This window comes from Schistocerca serialis, chromosome 4 (genome assembly GCF_023864345.2).
Source record: "Schistocerca serialis cubense isolate TAMUIC-IGC-003099 chromosome 4, iqSchSeri2.2, whole genome shotgun sequence".
In the NCBI taxonomy this organism is placed as follows: Eukaryota; Metazoa; Arthropoda; class Insecta; order Orthoptera; family Acrididae; genus Schistocerca; species Schistocerca serialis.
Window position 1 is genome coordinate 220,757,583 of NC_064641.1, and position 20,965 is coordinate 220,778,547.

At 41.3% G+C, this 20,965-nt stretch overlaps 1 protein-coding gene across 6 annotated transcripts in view; it reads left to right on the top strand.

Moving 5' to 3' along the window:
• LOC126474018 (putative mediator of RNA polymerase II transcription subunit 12) overlaps nt 1–20,965 on the top strand; it is a 951,360-nt gene that overhangs the window by 871,439 nt on the left and 58,956 nt on the right. For all 6 annotated transcript variants that reach the window (XM_050101418.1, XM_050101421.1, XM_050101420.1 and 3 more), the window contains one exon: nt 5,862–6,038. In XM_050101418.1, the coding sequence (XP_049957375.1) occupies nt 5,862–6,038 (177 nt within the window). The remainder of the gene's footprint in view (nt 1–5,861; nt 6,039–20,965) is intronic.

The following is a 20,965-nucleotide window of genomic DNA, read 5'->3' on the forward strand; positions in this document are numbered from 1 at the left end:
GTGTTCACAATGATCCAATTTTGGCACTAATAATCCTGCAATATGTTTTGCCAGTCTCTAGATGGGCGAGCTGATTGCACTAACAGTGGGCCGAAGAGGAACATGTTCCTTATGTATCTTAGGCAGTCCATAAAGCCTGGGCGGTCTGATGGTGTGAGGCACTAATTTGTTCACTACTTCATCTGGTAAACCAGATTCCTTTAATAAATTCCCTGTCTTCCTAACTATAGCCTGTGTCAGATCACAACTAAACTTCTGGTATGCATCATCTTCTAATAAATGTAGCACCTCCAGGTGGTAGCCTTCAGTGTTCAGAACAGCGGTGGTATTTCCTTTGTTGGCAAGCAAGTGGGAGACTGCTGGAAAAACTGCACAAAAAGAAATCACATCTGCTGAATTATTTAGCATTTTTGCAATGCTACTGGGACAAGGAAGTAATTCCTTGCTTTGCTGCAATGTACAGAATTTTGAAGAGGACAATTCATGCCATTGTGAGACAGTGGATATGGCAGACAAGATATGAGCTTGATCTCAATGCCAGAAACCTGTTCGATTGTCATCAACTTTGTTGCCATTTGACTGGGAATGGGTGGATGTGGCCACTGCAGCACAACAGCATGCTAGTTTATGCAAGACAATGTCTAAGCAATGTCACAAGTCTGACTGCTTAACTTGTGGAGGAACTGACATGGATAATGATAAGGTCAACAGAACAATTGTTAATCTCTCCAAACAAAGATTGAACAATGGCTATGTGACAGTCCCACCATGTCTGCCAATTTTGCAGATGATTAGTGCAATAGAGCAGTGCATTTGGCATCTCTGCATGATGCAGCTGAGGATGTCAGACTAACCACCAGCCATATATTTTCAAAAGCTGAGCCACCAGAATCAAATATTAGTCAGGAGGACCAATGTGACTTATGCTTATTGCATGAGAACTAGGACTTGGTTGTCTTGCCATCTGACGAAGGAAATGCATTGTGGTTCTGAACACTGAAGGCCTGAAGATGCTACACTTATTACATGATGACGCATACCGGAAGCTTAGTCATGATCAGAGACAGGCCGTAGTCAAGAAGACAGAGAAATTATTAAAGGAATACGGTTTACCAGATGAATTGGTGAACAAATTACTGTCTCATGCTGCCAGACCTCCCAGGCTTTATGGACTGCCAAAGATACATAAGGACCATGTTCCTCTTCGGCCCACTGTTAGTGCAATCAGCTCACCCATCTAGAGACTGGCAAAACATATTGCAGGATTATTAGCGCCAAAACAGGATCATTGTGAACACCAAGTTGTGAACTTGCAACCATTTGTTGAAATGCTCAAGGAAAATGAAAATAGGTCAAAATGACATAATGGTTAGTCTGTACGTGGTGCCAGTACAAGACACGCTGGATCTTTTGGCCCCAAGGTTTCCACCTGGAATTGCAAAGTTGTTCTGTCATGTTCTGACAACGTACTTCGTGTACCATAACAAATATTATGACATGATGGATGGCACAGCATGGTCTCACCATTGTTTCCTGCAGTCACAAATTTCTTCATGGAGCACTTTCAGGAGAAGGCTCTGAACTTTGTGGTGTTGTCTGTCGTGCTTCCTTAGTATGTCAATGATACCTCCCTGATATGGCCTGATGGTAAAAAAAAATTGCAGCAGTTCAAGGATCTTGTGAATGGTGTCCTACCCAACATTAAATTTACCATCGAGATGGAGAAGGATGGCAAGCTACCATTCTCAGATGTTTTAGTTGAGTGGAAGGCAGGAGGCTGGCTTGGTCATTCAGTGTATAGGAAACTGACACACACTGATTGATATTTGAACGCCAGTAGCTTTCACCACCCTGTACACAAGAAAACGGTCCTGAACACATTACTACACAGAGCTAAAGTTATTTCTGATGACTGCCACCTGCAGTCTGAATTGCAGCACTTGGGCACGTATTCAGGGAGAATGGCTACAGCAAAAGAGACATTGCAAATGCTTTCGGGTGTCATCAAAGAAGGATGCTTTGTGAATCAGCAGAAGAAGCCAAGCTGACGGCTTTCCCGCAATACTGTGGGGCAATGAGCAACAAGTTAGGATATGTACTGCGGAGACATGGATTGAGACCAATGTTCCAGCCCACCCTCAAGATACAGGATGCACTCTGTTAAAGACGAGATAGCTCTTCATGTGTACAGTGTTCCTTGAGAGTGTGGCAGCATTTATATAGGCCAGACAATTCACACAGTTGCAGAGCATTGTACTGAGCATAAGAGACATATCAAGCAAAGCGAACTTGAAAAGTCAACTGTAGCTGTTCACAGCCTCAAAAATGAACATAAAATACAGTTTGAGAACATGCCAGTCTTAGCTCATGCGTCAACATATTGGGTCTCCATTATAAAAGAAGTGGCCGAGATTAGAATGAACAACAACAGTTTCAACAGAGAGTGGGGTTACACACTGAATAGGGCATGGGGGCAGGCTTTGGATGTCAAAAGGAAGCAACAATGGATGCTTAACACTTGTAGGGAGGCGGGAGTGGAAGTTTCAAACATGACGCCAGCTTCTCATACCATCCGACGTCACTCAGTCCCGCGGCAGGCCGGAGCTGCTGTGAGCTGCCCAACTCACCTTCTGCACACACATTGTTTTGGCCCTCTTTGATTGGTGCCAGGGGCTGTAATTGTAGCTATATAAGCAGGAAATAGTGCCTGCCCTGGCAGTCAGTAGTTTTACTCCTGACAATGATGGCAAAGCTAGCCATCAAAAGATCGAAAATTTTATTCAAATTGGCGCAGCTTGAAAACCGAGAAGATTTTATTCAGTCATGCTGACATGAAAGACTTGGAGGGCATGGGAGATGTTTGTGCGTAGGGGATGGTATCAACAGTGATGGGTAGGATCCAAGAGGCAAAGGGCTGTGGATGGTGGAGTCAGTGAAGGAAGTGCTATCTTCGACATGGGAGGCTAGATTATGGGCAGCTGGTTGGAAGTGTTGGTCATAGAGGACAAAAATTCTTTCAGTTGGGGCACAATAACCAGCCACAATGGATCATCCAGGATTTTTGGATTTGTGGATTTTGGGGCAGGGTGTCATAGGTTTGAGGAGGGAAATGGGATCATGTGAGAGGTTCTGGGAAGGGCCTATGGCTTTAAGCAGGGATTGGAGATTGTGTTGGCTTTCTGGGATGTGATCACTCTGCAAGAGTTTACAGGTGGAGGAGTCAGATGATTAGCAGAGGCCTTCTGCCAGGTAGTCATTGCGATACATAACAACAGTGGTGGAACTTTGTTTGCAGGTAGGGTGATTAGATCAGGATTTGTTTTAAGGTTCTGTATGGCTATTCTTTCTTCTGCTGAAAGGTTTGTGTTCTGAGAAAGGGACATAGGGAAGGATAGTGAAGCAAAGTCAGAAGTAAGGAATTGCTGGAAGGGGGTGGGAGATCACAGTTGGATAGGGCTATGAACTGGAGAGGCAAGATTTAATGTTGGAATTAGGTTGGTTTTGGTTGAAATAATTGGCAGCAGGAAAGTGCTTACATTGCAGGACCAGGAGAGGGATAGTATATCTTTGACAAGTTCAGCATGTTTAAATTTGGGTATAGGGATAAAGGTGAGGTCTTTGGATAGGACTGAAACTTCTGTGGAGCTGAGGGTTTTGATGGAAGGATTGACAACAGTATTATGGGAATGTTTTGGCTCTGGATTTGGTGGAGTGCTGGTAGGGAGCTTTGGAGGATGTGGCAAGTGAAGGTCAGCTAGGCAGCATTTAAGTGCTATGAGAGTTGGACAAGGAAGATCACTGTGGGTGGGACAGGGGTTGGATAGTGGTACTGCAGGGCACCAGTGGGATGTAAGCAAGTTGGATAACTTATGAAGGTGGTGTCAGGAATGCTCCTCCAGGTACTGGAGAGCAAGGGATTCAATTTCAAATATGTAATGTGTGAAGCAGGGATTGCACAGTGGTAATATCTTGTGGAGGGAACAGAGGTGGTCCCGGGATGCCTGTGCTATGGAGATTTGTTTTTGCAGTACCAGTTTTGTTAGGGCAGGACAGGGGACAGGGCTTGGATAGTGGTACCGCAGGGCACCAGTGGGATGTAAGCGAGTTGGATAACTTATGAAGGTGGTGTCAGGAATGCTCCTCCAGGTACTGGAGAGCAAGGGATTCAATTTCAAATATGTAATGTGTGAAGCAGGGATTGCGCAGTGGTAATATCTTGTGGAGGGAACAGAGGTGGTCCTGGGATGCCTGTGCTATGGAGATTTGTTTTTGCAGTACCAGTTTTGTTAGGGCAGGGACTGGCAGAATCTAAAAAGGTGAAGGTTGTTGTGAAAGGCGGGATGGGATCCAGAGAGAAGAATTTTTATGTTTAGGCCATTTGGGGATATGGTTCAGGCAGCATATGAGACATAGGATGTGGGATTGGGTTTCAACCTGACAGGCACTATTCCCCAGATCTAGTCTGCAAACAGATCTCCCATACTATTTCCCCTCACACCCACAATCCACCCATCACCTCCAAGAACCAGCCACAAAGGAGTGCCCCTTCATCACACAACACCACCCAGGAGTTGAACAACTGAACCAGGGCTCTGATGACCTTCCATCATGCCGAGATGAGGGACATCCTATCCAAGATCCTTCCCACCCATCCTAAAGTAGTGTTGCATTGCAACCTCGGAAGCATCTTAGTCGATCCCTATGCCACTCCCAATCCCAACCCCAACCACTTGCCACAAGGATTGTAAGGATTGTAACTCTGTGGAAGACCCAACTGCAAGACCTGCTCAATCCACCCATCCAGCACTTCCTGTTCCAGTCCTGTCACTGGTTTATCCTTCCATATCAGGGATCGGCCACCTGTGAAAGCAGCTGCAATCACTGCAGCTGAGAACACTGCACAGATTTTTATGTTGGTATGACTACCAACCAGCCGTCCACCAGCATGAAAGACTACTGCCAAACTGTGGCCAAAGCAAATTAGATTACACCATGGCACTACATGCAGCTGAACGTTGCATGCTTGATTTAAATGGCTGCTTCACTACCTGAGCCATCTGAATGCCTCCCCCCCCCCCCCCCTCCACCACTAACTTTTCTTAATTGTACAGTTGGGAGTTATCCTTACAACACTTTCTCAGCTCTCATATTGTCCCAAACTCAACCTACAGTAACATACTGTCCTACACGCTCCACTCGACAGTTTCCACCCCCTCTGTCCTATTATATCCTCCCCATTCTCATCTCCCACCCTCTTTGTCACCCTCTGCCAATGCACTACCAATCTTTCCCAGCCCCTCTCCTTTTTTGATCTGTTTTTCCCATCTCCCTGATCCACAACCACCTGATGCTGCACCAGTTGGCATTCTAGTCCCTGCAAACTCCAGCAGAAAGCATCCCCCCCCCCCCCCCACACTCCCCCCACTTATACCTAACTATCCCTTCCCCACCCCCTCTTGATTGCTGTTTCCATCCCATGTGATAGTTACGTTCTCCCCCGAGCTGCCGGAGTTGGCGGTCATGTCTGCGTGAGCTATGTGCTTGCTTGTGTGTATGAATGGTGTGTGTGTTTCTCTTTTTCTGGTGAAGGCTTCAGGGAAAGCTTTGTGTAAGTGTCATGTAATTGTGCCTATCTGTGACTTAACATGTCATCTTTATGGTAAGTAGCAATCTTTTTAATTTTTGATACAAAATCTTCTGTTGGTGCTGGCAGTAATTTTTATTTGTTCAGTTTTTGGTTTATCAAATAAATAAAAATATGACTGTCAGCTGCCATTTTTTTGTGATGAAAGCAAAACCATTGTTTTCCTGTCACAAATTTTTAGACATTTTATAATAGATAAAACCCAATTCTGTTTCAGCATGAAACTAGCACACTTGAAATATTTGATGAACTAGCAAATCGTTTTGATGAAGACTTCAAAATGTTTGGCTTAGACAGCCCAAAGAAGAAACTAATTAAAGAGCTGATCAAAGGAGAACCACTCAATGAGGGTGAGCCTATGTCATTGAGTGCTGATAAGTATTTTATATATGAGGTATGTAGCAGAAAGATAAATGTTTTCAATGTTTCTTTTTCTTCTCTCCTTGACACACAAAGTTCTTATTTATATTGTTTAATGTTCTGCACTGTTTACCCTTTTGATCATAGCATCTCTCTGTAATAAACAATATCATGCCAAAAGTCTCCTGAAATGTGTGTTTCCTTACTGGCAGATAAAAAAGTAAGAGAAATATTTAAATTCTGTTAAAAGTTTTACCTTGTAAAAGACATGGTACAAGGGCAGCAGCATGATGTGGATAACGATATTTCGCACATAAAGATGTAATAAGGTTTTCTGTAGTACTGAATCACATTCATTAACATTCTTCACCATTAGGTATCATAATGTACTGATGTATCAGGGTCTGGTACCTATTGTACCTCATTGCTGATTGAAGGTCTGTTGACAGTGAAAATACTATCTTGAACTCCACTTCAAAAGTGGTAAAGCATAGTGATTCGAACCTTGTGAACTACGTTTGCAGGTCCGACTTACTGAGAATGCAATATCTAAAGGACTAGATGCAGTGAGCAACTGCTCATTCCACTTACAAGCAGTGACTGTACAACTCCATGAGACATCTGTGTCAAACACACAAAATCATCAGCATAAAGTCAATAAGTTGCTGAGAAAAGTTTCTACATTAAATGCAGATACCATTAACTGTAAATATACGGATTATTGTTTTTCAGTAAAATAGAAAATATGCAGACAGTAAAACAGGAACCTTGTAATCATTTGACAGTGAAAACAGTAGTGAACAGCACAAAGAGAAACTGACGCTTCCTACATTTTCTTTTGTTTCTCAGAAAAATGAATGGAACTAGAGTTTATTTAATGTGTATTGTATGTACTGTCTAACATCTGTTCTCTAATTTGTGTTACGTACATGCACATGTTGGAACATAAATCTCTTACAGATTAATTTTTTTTCTTCATAAAATGATAAAAAAATAAAGTAAGCCCTCTCTTACAAGATATGTTTCAACCCAGACACTCATTCAAAAGATGCCAGACCTATAACTATCTCTTTACAGGACCCATTATTGTTAGCATTACAGGCTTAACCTGTAGGAAAGCTTTCCATTATATTCTTATTAACTGATAGCAGAATTTCTTTCTGTTCTTCCTTAATCATAGTGAATGGGTGTTACTGGTTTCTTGAGTGAAATGATCTAGCATGCCTCCAACATTCTAACTCGTCCAAAAGATCTAGAATGGATTTTTCAATCTCCAGTGTAACCTGGCTGATGGCAAAGTTACAACTACAGTGGACTAGGACCTTGGCTTTTACCTTTCACAGGCAATGCTTGTACTAAATGAATTCTCTGTGCACAGCTTATGACATGCCCTCACAGCTTCAACTCTTCCAGTTCCTTGCTGCAATATTCAAAACCCAACAGAAGCTTTCCTACCTACATAGCATGACTAGCAATCCAGAGACGAAGAATTTTTCTTTTTCCTTGTGATGTCTGACTATTTGAGATGAGATATGACTGTAAGGATTCTGAGACATATTATGTCAAGTGTTTGTACAATTTCACTGGATAATTTCGGTACTGTACAGCTTCAAAGGAATAAGGAATGCTTTTAAATAATCTTTTGTACTCTACATCCTGGATGGTGGTTATTAACTGAAATCAGTAGATGACTAATGGGACAAATGAACAGCTGATGGTTAAAATGTATTTTATAAAATACTTTACAGCTGTTGAACCTAACCTTACGGAGAAATTAGAATTTGCAGAGACTGTCATAGCCACAGCATAGGTTTTGTTTCACTCTGCAACAATTGTTCTGCTGCAGTAAGTCATGTTGCGTAAGTAGGTGTGTACCCACGCAAACACAGTTAGAAATCGGAAACTAATGGAGTCTGAACTCAAGTTTCTTTTTATTTCATCACATATAACAGGTTGTCAAGTAAGAGAATACATAAAAGAAAATCAACAACTAAGAGTAAAAAGGTAGGTATGAGAATCACAGTTGACGGCTCTCTTCTCTGTGACTTCCGTGTGAACTGTGGAGAATAATCTCTGTGGTTGGTGCGAATTTTACGCGTCAGCTGCGATCGACGTGTGCGGTAGTCGCCCCATGAACCCCCTTGGTGAGAGCGGAGCTCAGATGTTCCTCTCTGTAGTGGGCAGGGATGTGCACTTGTCTGCCAGAACGTGTAGTGCAACGAGGCTGCTGCTTTATTGACTGCAGAGGTAGCGAAGTGGGGTTCTGCATTGTTGTCTTGTGCGTATCACTGCGCGACACTGACATCGCCGGACTGTCTTGAAGCATATAAGCAGGTTTCACTCTACTTAGCGATATGGTGGCCTGTTTCCCATTCAGTACTATGTCTAGAGTGTGTGAATCTCTGCGTATCACACGATGAGGTCCAGTGTATGGCGGTTGTAGTGGTGGTTTGACGCCATCTGTGCGTAACGATACATGCATGCAAGTTTTTAAAACGTTGTGCATGAATGTTACCAGGACTCCACGCCTGGATGCTTTTGCAGGTTCGATTTTCTTGATCATTTCTCTCAATCCTTGTAAATATTCTGACTGGTCATCTGCGTTCGGTACCACTGAGTTGTCAGCGAACTCTCCGGGCAGACGTATTGTTTCGCCGTAGACCACCTCTGCCGGGGAGGCATCCATATCAGGTTTAAAGATCATCCTAAGACCTAACAGTACAATGGGTAATGCTTCCGTCCATTTAGTATTGTGGCACATGAGGGCTGCTTTTAAGGTACGGTGCCATCTTTCTACTATCCTGTTGCTTGCCGGATGGTAGGCGGTGGTGCGGTGATGGCAGTACCCGCAGAATCTTGCTAACTGAGCGAATAGTTCTGATTCAAACTGTTGTCCTCTATCAGTTGTTACATGGAGTGGGCAGCCAAACCTAGATATCCAAGTTGACATGAATGCCATTGCCAGAGTTTTCGCCAAGATGTTGTTGGTAGGTATTGCTTCTGGCCAGCGTGTATACCTGTCAATGATTGTTAGCAGGTAGCAATTACCATCTGATGGTGGAAGAGGTCCTACGACGTCCAAATGTATGTGCGAGAAGCATGCCTTGACATCCGGGAATTGTCAGATTGGAGGGTGCACGTGTCTGCTTACTTTGCATAGCTGACAGTGTGGGCAAGATCTAGTCCAGTTACGGCAATCACGGTTCATTCCTGGCCATACAAATCTTTTGGACACCAGTCTGGTAGTTGCTCGAACACCGGGGTGACATAGGCCATGGAGACAAACAAACACTCTTCTGCGATGTGTGATTGGAACCTAAGGGCGTGTTCGACCATGTTGTAAGTCACAATGTAGTCATACGTCTTCCCCGGGCACGTCATCTAGCTGTAACTTCAACGCCGTCTTGTCGTCACTCAACAGGGTATTTAGCTCATCATCTTCCTGCTGGACTTGCGCTAGTTCTGCCATAGTTACAGGCTCTGTTATACTGGATACTCGTGGCAAACAATCAGCTACCACGTTAGTTAAACCTGAGATGTGGCATAAGTCTGTGCTGAATTGGCTTATGAACTCCAATTGAGAATACTGCCTTAGAGAGCATTTGTCAGTGTTCTTGTTGAATGCATAAGTCAAGGGCTTATGATCCATAAAAATTGTGAAGTCACGCACTTCAACTTGTGGTCTGAAGTGTTTGATCGCTAAATATATAGCCAAAAGTTCTCTATCATAAGCACTCCAGCGTTGTTGTATTGGCGACAACTTGTGCGAATAGTATGCCAGAGGTTGCCATGCGCCATCCACCAATTGTTGCAGGGCTGCACCAACACCAAACTGGCTAGCGTCCGCCACCAGCGCCAAAGGTGCTTCTAGTTTAGGATGTGCCAGCAGTGCGGCCTGAGCCAGGCTCTGACGTGTCACTTCGAATGCTGCATCAGATTCCTCATTGCATTGTATGGTTGCATTGCTGCGAACCTTTGGGCCAGCTAATAATGCGTTTAATGGTGCCTGCTGTTCAGCTGTCTTTGGTAGATGCCTTCTGTAAAAATTTAACATGCCTAGGTATCTTCTTAATTCTTTGACCGTAGTAGGCTTGGACATGTGTAGAATAGCCTCAACTTTTCTGGGTAAGGGTGCTGAACCTGTAGCAGATATGCGATGACCTAGAAATTCCACTTCAGGTTGGCCAAACAGGCATTTTGCTGTATTTAACACTATTCCCAACTTCTCTAAGCATTGGAGTACTTCTTTTAAATGCTGCTTGTGCTGTTCATTGTTTGCGGAATATATGAGAACGTCATCGAGGTAGGCAAAACAGAAGGGCAGTCTTCGTAATACAGAATCCAGAAAACGTTGCCATGTCTGTGCGGCATTTCGCAGACCAAACGTCATGAAATTACTTTCAAGCAATCCAAAGGGTGTTGTTATGGCGGTCTTTGGTATGTCTTCTGCCGCTACAGGAATTTGTGTATAGGCCTTTGCGCGAACTAGCACACTAAAGACTGTGGCTCCGTGCAGCGCGTGATTGTAGTCCATTAACAAAGGTACAGGATAACGATCCGGAATAGTTCTGGCGTTCAGTGCTCTGTAGTCGCCACATGGACGCCAGGCTCCACCTTTTTTTGGTACGAGGTGTAAGACCGACGCCCATGGACTGGATGACGGGCATATAATTCCTTCTTTAAGCATTAGCTCGAATTCCGCTTTAGCTATAGCGAGGCGTTCCGGTGCTAGTCTCCTAGGTCGACATGACACAGGCGGGCCATCCGTGGTTTTTATGTAGTGTACTGTATCATGCAACACTTTCTGCGGTGCCCCTGGCGGTTTCGTTAATTCAGGAAAATCTGCTAGGATTGCGCGGTACTCTGTGTCTGCCATTTGAATTAACTTAATACTGGTACAATCTGTGTCACAATAATAACAAGCCGTTGATAGATTGGTGAGACTGTCTATCAGGCAAGCATTGGCCATGTCTGGCAAAAGTCTGAAGTGTGATAAGAAATCAGCTGCTAGTATTGCTTCTGTGACGTCTGCTACCGTGAAATTCCATTTAAAGTCTCTATGGAGTCCCAAGTTCAGATTCTCTTGTTGTAATCCGTATGTTGAAATCTGCGAATTGTTGGCAGCGGGTAAGTTAAATGCAGTGTGCAGCTGGCAACAATGCAAGGACTGTCTTGGTAGTATACTGAGGTCTGAACTGGTGTCAATTAAAAACTTCCTGCCTGACGCACGATCTGTTATAAAAAGGCGTCGAGATGCAGGAAGGTAGGAGGTAGTGTCTACTGCCACTTTCTGCTCCGATTTGGAGAAAGTGCACGGGCTAATGCATTTCCGTGCTTGCTCTCCATACCAACAAATGGTCTGTCTGTTGTTGGCTGTAGATTGCAATGCAGAACAACTTCCATGTCGTCGTTGGCTACGGCTTCTCTAATTGACATTGATGCCATTCGACATTAGGTTCGAGAGCTGTATGCATAGGAGATCGACCTTGGTGGTTAGTGCATCATAATTCGCCCGAGACACTGTAGTAGATGCAGCTGCTACACTGACAGGAATGTCTACAACACTGACCTGTGAGTTTGGTGTGATCGCTTCCAGTATGCGGTCGGCGAGTTCTGCTACCGCGTCCAGTCGCATCTTGTTCTGCGTGGCGATGACTGCTTTTACCTGCGGTGGCAGGCGGGAACTCCACAGGGTACGCAGAAGGCTGTCTGGAATCGTGCCGGGGTCCACCTTGCTGTGGAGATGGCGCAGGAACTGCGAAGGTTTCCAGTCACCGATTTCTTCTTGCGTCAATACTTGCCGGATTCTGTCTTCTTGAGAAATGGCTAAGCATCGTATCAGTTCAGTCTTTAACCATTCATATGCATTCTCTGTCAGAGGAGCTGTTATGATATCCTGAACTTCAGATGGGTTGTGTGGCCAAAAGGGGGGTAAGCGAACCGCTAATCTTGATACTGCTGCCGTGTCCATATCTGTATCTGCTGTTTGTTTTGCAGTCGGGGTCACCAATGTTGCGTAAGTAGGCGTGTACCCACGCAAACACAGTTAGAAATTGGAAACTAACGGAGTCTGAACTCAAGTTTCTTTTTATTTCATCACATATAACAGGTTGTCAAGTAAGAGAATACATAAAATAGAATCAACAACAAAGAGTAAAAAGGTAGGTATGAGAGTCGCAGTCGACGGCTCTCATCTCTGTGACTCCCGTGCGAACTGTGGAGAATAATCTCTGTGGTTGGCACGAATTTTACGCGTCGGCTGCGATTGACGTGTGTGGTAGTCGCCACAGTCTCAGGATCCCATACAGTTTTAATCTGCCAGGAAGTTTATCCAAAAGATATTGAGTGAGGGTCAATTCGAGGATTGTTGCAGGCCTGTCCAGCAAATCTACCTGAACTTCAGCAAATCATTGTTGAATGGTGCTTGGGATCTTGAAACAGTAAGGATTCAAGCCGTGCCATCGTAAACAGCCCCAGGCTATTACACAATCTCCAACAAATTTCACACACAGATCTACACATCCAAATCATTTCAATACCTGATACTCATCAGGCCGTCACACAACCAATTGATTCGCACACCACGTGTAAAATATATTTCCGCTACCCCACAGTATTTTTACACCACTCCAATAAAATAAAAATGAGTTGATTTTATTGTAATAGTGCAAACAGTGTGTTCCGCTAGTGGAAAGAGATTATATATAGTGGTGAATCATGGTTCATAATGTGGCACTTAAATGATCATAGTAAATGTTATGCATTTATTCTTAGGACACTAGTACAACCAGTAAAACTATATCGTGCCATTCTTGACGGATCATTCTGTTACTCGTCTTTGTGCCTGAACCGCAATGAAGAATTATACATTATTTGAACTCTGTGACAGTTTATTTGTACACTTAATGTAAAAAAAGTGTGGTAGTCTGTATAAGTTAACTTCTTATATCTACTTCAACAACAATTAGTTCTTCTTTGGCATGTTCACCTCACAAGAACATGACTAACAGGGGTACATATAATAAATGTGAAATTTCTGTTCGACTGTAATCGTGCTTTGTTTGAACTCACTTCTATCACCCGATACATTCTGGGGAAGGAAAACAAATCTGTAATGTTGGCATATTATGCCTACTCTTGCATACTCTGAGGTATAACCTCACTTCACACAGAGATAATTCTGTGCAGTTGCTGTAAGGTTTTGGTCTCACAATATACATGAACTACAATAAGCATTCAAATTCCATTCTCATGGAAGTAAACACAGATGTTCTTTCATGTGAGGCATAATATGAAGTAAGTTTTAGCAAATCATAATTCTCCCTTTCTATGCCAATTACAAACTTGTTGAACAGTTCTGTTGCTTATTTTTATGATTTCTTTGTGTCTTCTACATGTAAATCTACATATATACTTCGCAAGCAACCATATGGTGCATGATGGAGGGTACCTTGTACCACTAATAGTCATTTCCTTTCTCATTCTACTCAAAAATAGTGAGGGAAAAACAACTGTCTATAAACCTCCATACAAGCACCAATTTCTCTTACCTTTGTAGTCCTTACACAACATACTTGTCAGCAGCAGAATCATTCTGCAGTCATCTTCAAGTGCTGGTTCTCTAAATTTTCTGAACAGTGTCTCACAAAAAGTATATCATCCCTCTTTCAGTTATTCGCATTAGAGTTCAGGGAACATTTCTGTAATACTTGCATACAGATCAAACCTACCATAACAAATCTATCAGCACTCCTCTGCCTTGCTTCAATGTCTTCCTTTAATCTGACCTGGAGGGGACACCAAAAAATTGAGCACTACTCAAGAGCGTGTTGCAGTAATTTTCTATATGCAGTCTTCTTTATAGATAAGCTACAATTTCCTAAAAATCTCCCAATAAACAAAAGTCAACCATTTGCCTTTCCTAGCACTGTCATGTGTTCATTCCATTTCATATTGCTTTGCAATGTTCCACACAGATATTTAATTGACATGACTTTGTCAAGCAGCACACTACTAATGTCCTATCCGGACTTTATGGGTTTTGCTTTTTCTACTCATCTCCATTAACTTAAATTTTTCGACATTTAGAACAGGCTGCCGTTCATCATACCATCTAGAAATTTTGTCTAAGTCATCTTGTATCCTCTTGCAATCATTTGACAATGACACTTTACCAATACACAGCATCAGCAGCAGCAAACAGCTGCAGATTGCTGTTCACCGTGTCCATCAGGTCATTTGTGTATGTAGAGAATAAGAGAGGTTCATGATAAATGCAAGCTAAGTAATAAACTGATGCTGTATAGCACTCTCTGTAAAACCAAATAAGGTTTCCATTCAGATCTAATGACTTCCTTGTTTTCAACTCCTTCAGTTGCTTCTCTACACCAGAGATGCCTGTTCTATGTCTTTCATTTGGGAGTCTGTGCAATTGTCAAATGACTGTACGTTTATACAGTCCTCCTTCATGAATAATTTCTAATTTAAAACTTCAGCTTTCCTTTTGTTGTCCTCTTTTGCACACCAGACTAGTCAGTGCATGACTGGGTAGGAGCCTTCAACCCACATAGTGATTTTACGTGGGCCAAGAATTTTCTTGTGTTCTTGGCAAGATCTTTTACTGTGGTATGATGATGGAAGTTGTCTGATTTGGGCATGAATCTTATTCAAACGTACTTATGTCTACTACCTTTTGGCTGTCAGCATTTGTGTATTCTTTTTTGAATTGAGAGTGCGATAGGCTCTGCTTCCTCAGAATTTTGCAAATTTTTTAAACCACATTGGGTCTTTTATCCAGTTACTCAGCACATACTTATCGAGAGCAAGGTTTACAATCAATTTAAAGTTAGCCCGTAATTTGATCATATTGGAAATAAATAATGTCTGTTCCTTGTCTAAGTGGGATGCTAACAACCGCTTATCTTCTCTTTCAAGTAAAAATACTCTTCTAGCCTTCTTGATGGATTTAATAACTCCAGTAACCATTGTCACTTTATCATGATCCCTAGTATCCATGTTTATACTGGCACTGTCAATAAGCTCATTCCTGTTTGTTGATACAAGTTGTAAAACATTTCCATTTCATACAGGCTGCCGAACTAGCTGCTTAAAACAAGTTTTTGGAAAACTTGTTCCAAAACTACTTCACAAGACGTGAAATGAATCCACAGATTCTTACAATCAGTAGGTTAATGTCGCCTCCAACTAGTATTTCATGACCTATGTATTTCTGCATTACTGAGCAAAAGCTTGCTTTCACTGATTCCAATACTGACACATCAAAATCATATGGCTGGTAAAAATGTCCAGTAATTAATTGGAGTTCACCTAGGCTAGTTATTTACAACTTCACAGTTAGACTCAATTTCAACCCAAATAGTCATACTATTTTTGTCAACTGTAGTGAACTCTCCCCCTCCTGCGGAATCTAATCTATCCTCTTGATATACATTCCATGTCTCACTAAATATTTTGTAGCTTTTAACTTTATGTTGCTGCCAGATCTCCTTGGATCTGAGAATAATTGGAGAATGATAATTTTCCTCGGTGGCAGTAAATTAAGGATGTTCACTAACAATACAGTTTACTATTAAAATTTTGGCAATCAAAGTGTGTTTACTTTGTATGTGGTCCAATTTTGCTCATTGTGTATTGACTTCAGTGGACCTCCAACCACGGCCTAGCCTAGAAAAACCCCATGTGTACTCCACAAGAACTCTGGTACCTGTGTATCTGCTTCCTTTGTTTAGTAAACCTCAGACCTATCAAGGGGTGTCATACAATTCTCCACCCCATAACACAGGCCCTTAAATCTGGAGCTGTGACTGTCAAAGAATCGATGGAGCCTTTGGTTGAGACCCTCCTCTTTTCTCCAAACCTAAGGACCTCAATCAACTCTGAGTACAATGCTGCAACTTGTGAGCTCTGTTTGCACCCCATGAACAAGGCGAGTAGTCTTCACCACTTCTGCCAGTTGCCCATACAAACTGAGGGTGGCCTCACAACTAAAGTGACAGACATTACTGGTACCAATGCGAGCCACAGCTTGCAGGCAACTGTGCCCTGCATCCTTGATATCAAGCCTCCACTGCTTTTCAGATGAGGCCTTTCTGACAGACATACCGAGCACACATTGGACTTCTTTACAGTGCAGAATGCCATTTCCTGAAGGGGCTCCATAACATGCCTAACATTGGAGCTCCCAATAACTAGTGACCCCTGTCCCCCACATGCCTGCTTGGACCCTGCTGAAGGTCTGTCCACTCACAGGGTGAATGGTCAAGACCAGATGGCCAGCCTCCATACTGACCTCCACCTTGAGCAACATGAACGTGCTACAATCCATCACTCCAGCTGGGGTGAGGATAGAGCCCATGGGTGAAATGAACGACACCTAAGTGTCCTGTGCAATGTGGCAGATTATCTGCAATTGCTACACCACAAGGCAGCAGCCTGCAGGTGGCTGACCATGGCCAAAAGCATTTTCGGCTGTGCACAAACTGTGACCAGCTTGTCCTACACCTAAACAAAGCGTGCAAACACCCTATCAATACTAGTACTACTAACTTAAGAATTAAACTATGAAAGCACAGAGAGAAATCTAAATATGTAACTTGCTATTCTTCTGAAAATCACCATAGGAGTCTGGAGCCTGACTGAGATGTAACAAGCAGTTGCTGGTCTTTCAAAAGAGACAAATAACAACTCCAATACAGACCACACAAATTTACACTTTACAGTTACTAAAATGCAAGACTACACCTCTTAAATACAAAAATGTGAAAGGAATTTAATCGTTAAACTGTCAAAGCACACAGAAAAATCTTGTATGTAACTTGCCTGGTGAGATACAATATGTTTGATAAATATTGCAATAAAATACACACATCTTATGAAGCTGTTTATACTATACAAAACTGCTCAAAAAATATACATTTGACAATCGTGAATAGTGACAACATTATGTTGTTACTGTGATCTTTTTTGTAATGTAGAGCTCTTGACTGAAGAACATACCAGCAAACAATAATAAATTAACAATCAGAATATGAATTTTAATGATTTGCTGTCTCCAAAATTGAAAATCGTGTGAAGTACAACAACCAAAGGAGTTAATTGTTTTAAAATTTGTGTAATACCTTTCCTATTTGTTGTCATTAGTAAACATGCACATCTTTTAAAAATATTATGAAAACAGAATGACAGCATCCATACAAGTACTACACTTTCCAGCATCGATAGTAAATCCTTTAAATGTATAAAAGTTGGTAATGAACCTCTATTCACTGTATCACATGACATTATAAGTCCAAAAAAATTAAAGTGTTTGTTTTATTGACATTGCCTCCTTTGAACATTCATATTGATAAATACTGTCCATCACAAATTAGCATAAAAAGAAAGAAAAATGCCTAGAGCTGAACTAAAATGGACATTATGTAATAAGAGTAACTGAAGTAGTTTAGTCATATTATAACCTCTTCTACATGGATGTATTGTAGATTTAGATACTTTAAAGCTGCATTTTAATGTGAAGGTTGAGTCATATTGGAGGAGGAGATCAGGAAGAAAGTTCCACTCTACATTTAGAATTATGTAGGGTAACAAGGAATGTATAGGGAGTAAATGCCGTCTGCATCAAGCAATGCAGCCACATGATAAATGGGACTTCAGTTTTATGACTGATTGATACACATAAAAGTAACACACATTCTACATCCATAAGTTTTCTCCTTTACAATGTGATTTACAGAAAATGGTAAACAAACAAACAAACACAGGAGTGGATGGATCAATGGATGATGGAAGAATTGAATAAGGATTACCAAAGCGAAGTGATTAATGCGTTCAGTAATGTTGTGTAGTGCTACTATACATATGATTTTTTTTTTTCACTCACCACTGTATTGTTTGATCATAAAAGTTAGTAAATATTTGAGATACAGCATTAGCACCCTAACAAGTCTTCAGAGTTCTACCAATTGACAACTGGAGAGTCAATGAATTAACATTTGTGCACAATTCATAGCAAGCCACTATTATCAGAACATATGATAGTGGAGAGAAGCTAATCATCAGTCATCATAGTTGAGCAAATACTGAAGATGGTTATTATCAGACCTCTGAAATTTGAACAACCTTGGTTGCACTCAATGTGTGGAACTGGACTGCTCAAATTAAATAACATCGGTTGGATGACAATCTCTAACTTCTTACTCCTTTATGGAATTCATTATCATAACACGAATAGTGTAGAGACAAAACAACATTATTGTTGTTGTGGTCTTCAGTTCAGAGACTGGTTTGACGCAGCTCTCCATTGTACTCTGTCCTGTACATGCTTCTTCATCTCCGCAACCTACATCCTTCTGAATCTGTTTAGTGTATTCATGCCTAGGTCTCCCTCAACAATTTTTACCCTCCACACTTCCCTCCCATACTAAATTGGTGATCTCTTGATGCCTCAGAACATGTCCTACCAACCGATCCCCTCTTCTAGTCAAGTTGTGCCACAAATTCCTCCTCCCCCCCAATTCTATTCAATGCCTCCTCGTTAGTTATGTGATCTACCCATCTAATCTACAGCATTCTTCTGTAGCACCACGTTTCTCTTCTTGTCCAAACTATTTATCGTCCATGTTTCACTTCCATAAATGGCTACACTCCATACAAATACTTTTAGAAAACACCTCCTGACACTGAAATCTATACTCAATGTTAACAAATATCTCTTGGCAATAAACACTTTCCTTGCCATTGCCAGTATACATTTTATATCCTCTCTATTTCGATCATCATCAGTTATTTTGTTCCCCAAATAGCAAAACTTGTCTATTACTTTGTCTCATTTCCTAATCTAATTCCCTCAGCATCAATTTGACTACATACCATTATCCTCATTTTGCTTTTGTTGATGTTCATCCTATATCCTCCTTTCAAGACACTGTCCATTCCGTTCAACTGCTCTTCCAGGTGCTTTGCTGTCTCTGACAGAATTACAATGTCATTGGGGAACCTCAAAGATTTTATTTCTTCTCCATGGATTTTGATACCTACTCCGAATTTTTCTTTTGTTTCCTTTACTGCTTGCTCAGTATACAGATTGTGTAACATCGGGGATAGGCTACACCCTGTGTCACTCCCTTATCAATTACTGCTTCCCTTTCGTGCCCCACGACTCTTATAACTGCCATCTGGTTTCTGTACAAATTGTAAATAGCCTTTCGCTCCCTGTATTTGACCCCTGCCACCTTCAGAATTTGAAAGTGAGTATTCCTGTCAACATTGTCAAAAGCTTTCTCTAAGTCTACAAATGCTAGAAACGTAGGTTTGCCTTTCCTTAATCTAGCTTCTAAGATAAGTCATAGGGTCAGTATTGCCTCACGTGTTCCAATATTTCTACGGAATTCAAACTGATCTTCCCCCAGGTCAGCTTCTACTAGTTTTTCCATTCGTCTGTAAAGAATTCATGTTAGTATTTTGCAGCCTTGACTTATTAAACTGATAGTTCGGTAATTTTCACATCTGTCAACACCTGATTTCTTTGAGATTGGAATTATTATATTCTTCTTGAAGTCTGAGGGTATGTCGCCTGTCTCGTACTTTTGCTCACCAGATGGTAGAGTTTTGTCAGGGCTGGCTCTCCCAAGGCTATCAGTAAATCTAATGGAATGTTGTCTACTCCCTGGGCCTTGACTCAACTTGGGTCTTTCAGTGCTCTATCAAATTCTTCATGCAGTATCATATTTCTAATTTCATCTTCATCTACGTCCTCTTCCATTTCCAAAATATTGCCCTCAAGTACATCAGCCTTGTATTATTTATTTATGTTTTATTTATGTCTTATTTATTATTTATTTATTTATTTAACCATCTGTAAACAATAAGTATTGTATGGATGTTGTCCAAAAGTACATGTAAATTTATGGGAAACAATTTGTGAAAAGGATCATACACAGTTTTACATTAAGTAGTACAAAGAATACAAAGTTGTGCAAAAAATGTACCAAGAATAATACTTGGTCATACAAGACACAATAATACAACTTTTTATACATGTATGCTAACAGTATTGTAACTGCATAGTCTGTTTTCCCTAAGGCTTTACTTTTGTGTACCCTAAACAGGAAGCCCTTACACTCACTACAATAATTCAGTAAAGATTTTCAGTTTGGCGTTAATATAATCATTATCAGAATTATTTATTGGCCTAAATAGTCATTTACTGAGTAAAAATATTGTTCAAGTAGAAATTCTTTAAATTCTACTTTAAATCTGTTTTCATCTTAACTTTCTCATGTTGGCTGGCAGTATATAGTAGAGTTTCTTACCAATATGGCTCACATGCCTTTGTGTGTGCATGCATGCTTTCTTGCATGCACTTTTTGTTTGCTGAGTATTGAGTGCTGTGCTATTTTGAGTATTGTAGTTATGCTAGTTGGCATTTGTCTGAAAATCTGTAAGGTGGGGCCCTAACATATAAAACACATTTGTGTATATATATACAAGGAAGGTATTATTAGAACTTTAAGCTTGTTGAATGAGGGTTTGCATTGTGTCTATGGATGACTGTGTGTTCTTGTTCGGATAGCCCTCTTCTGTAACAGAAAGATTTGTTTTAGACGGGAAGTGGTGGAACCCCAAAATATTATTCCGTATGTTGCAAGAGACAGAAAATAGCCAAAATACGCCATCCTGGCACCCTCTGCAGTAAAAACATTTGCAAAAATTCTAAGAGCAAAGCAGGCTGAGTAAATTTTCTGCATGAGTTTCATGACGTGATCATTAAAATTAACATTTTCATCTACATGAATCCCCAGCAATTTTGTTGATGTCACTCTGCCTATGACCTTGTCACCCAACAGCAGATCAAGATTTACATTTTGGCATATTTTCCTAAACTGCATACAATTTGTTTTATTTGCATTTAATGTCAACCGGTTTGCATTGAACCAAGTGTGG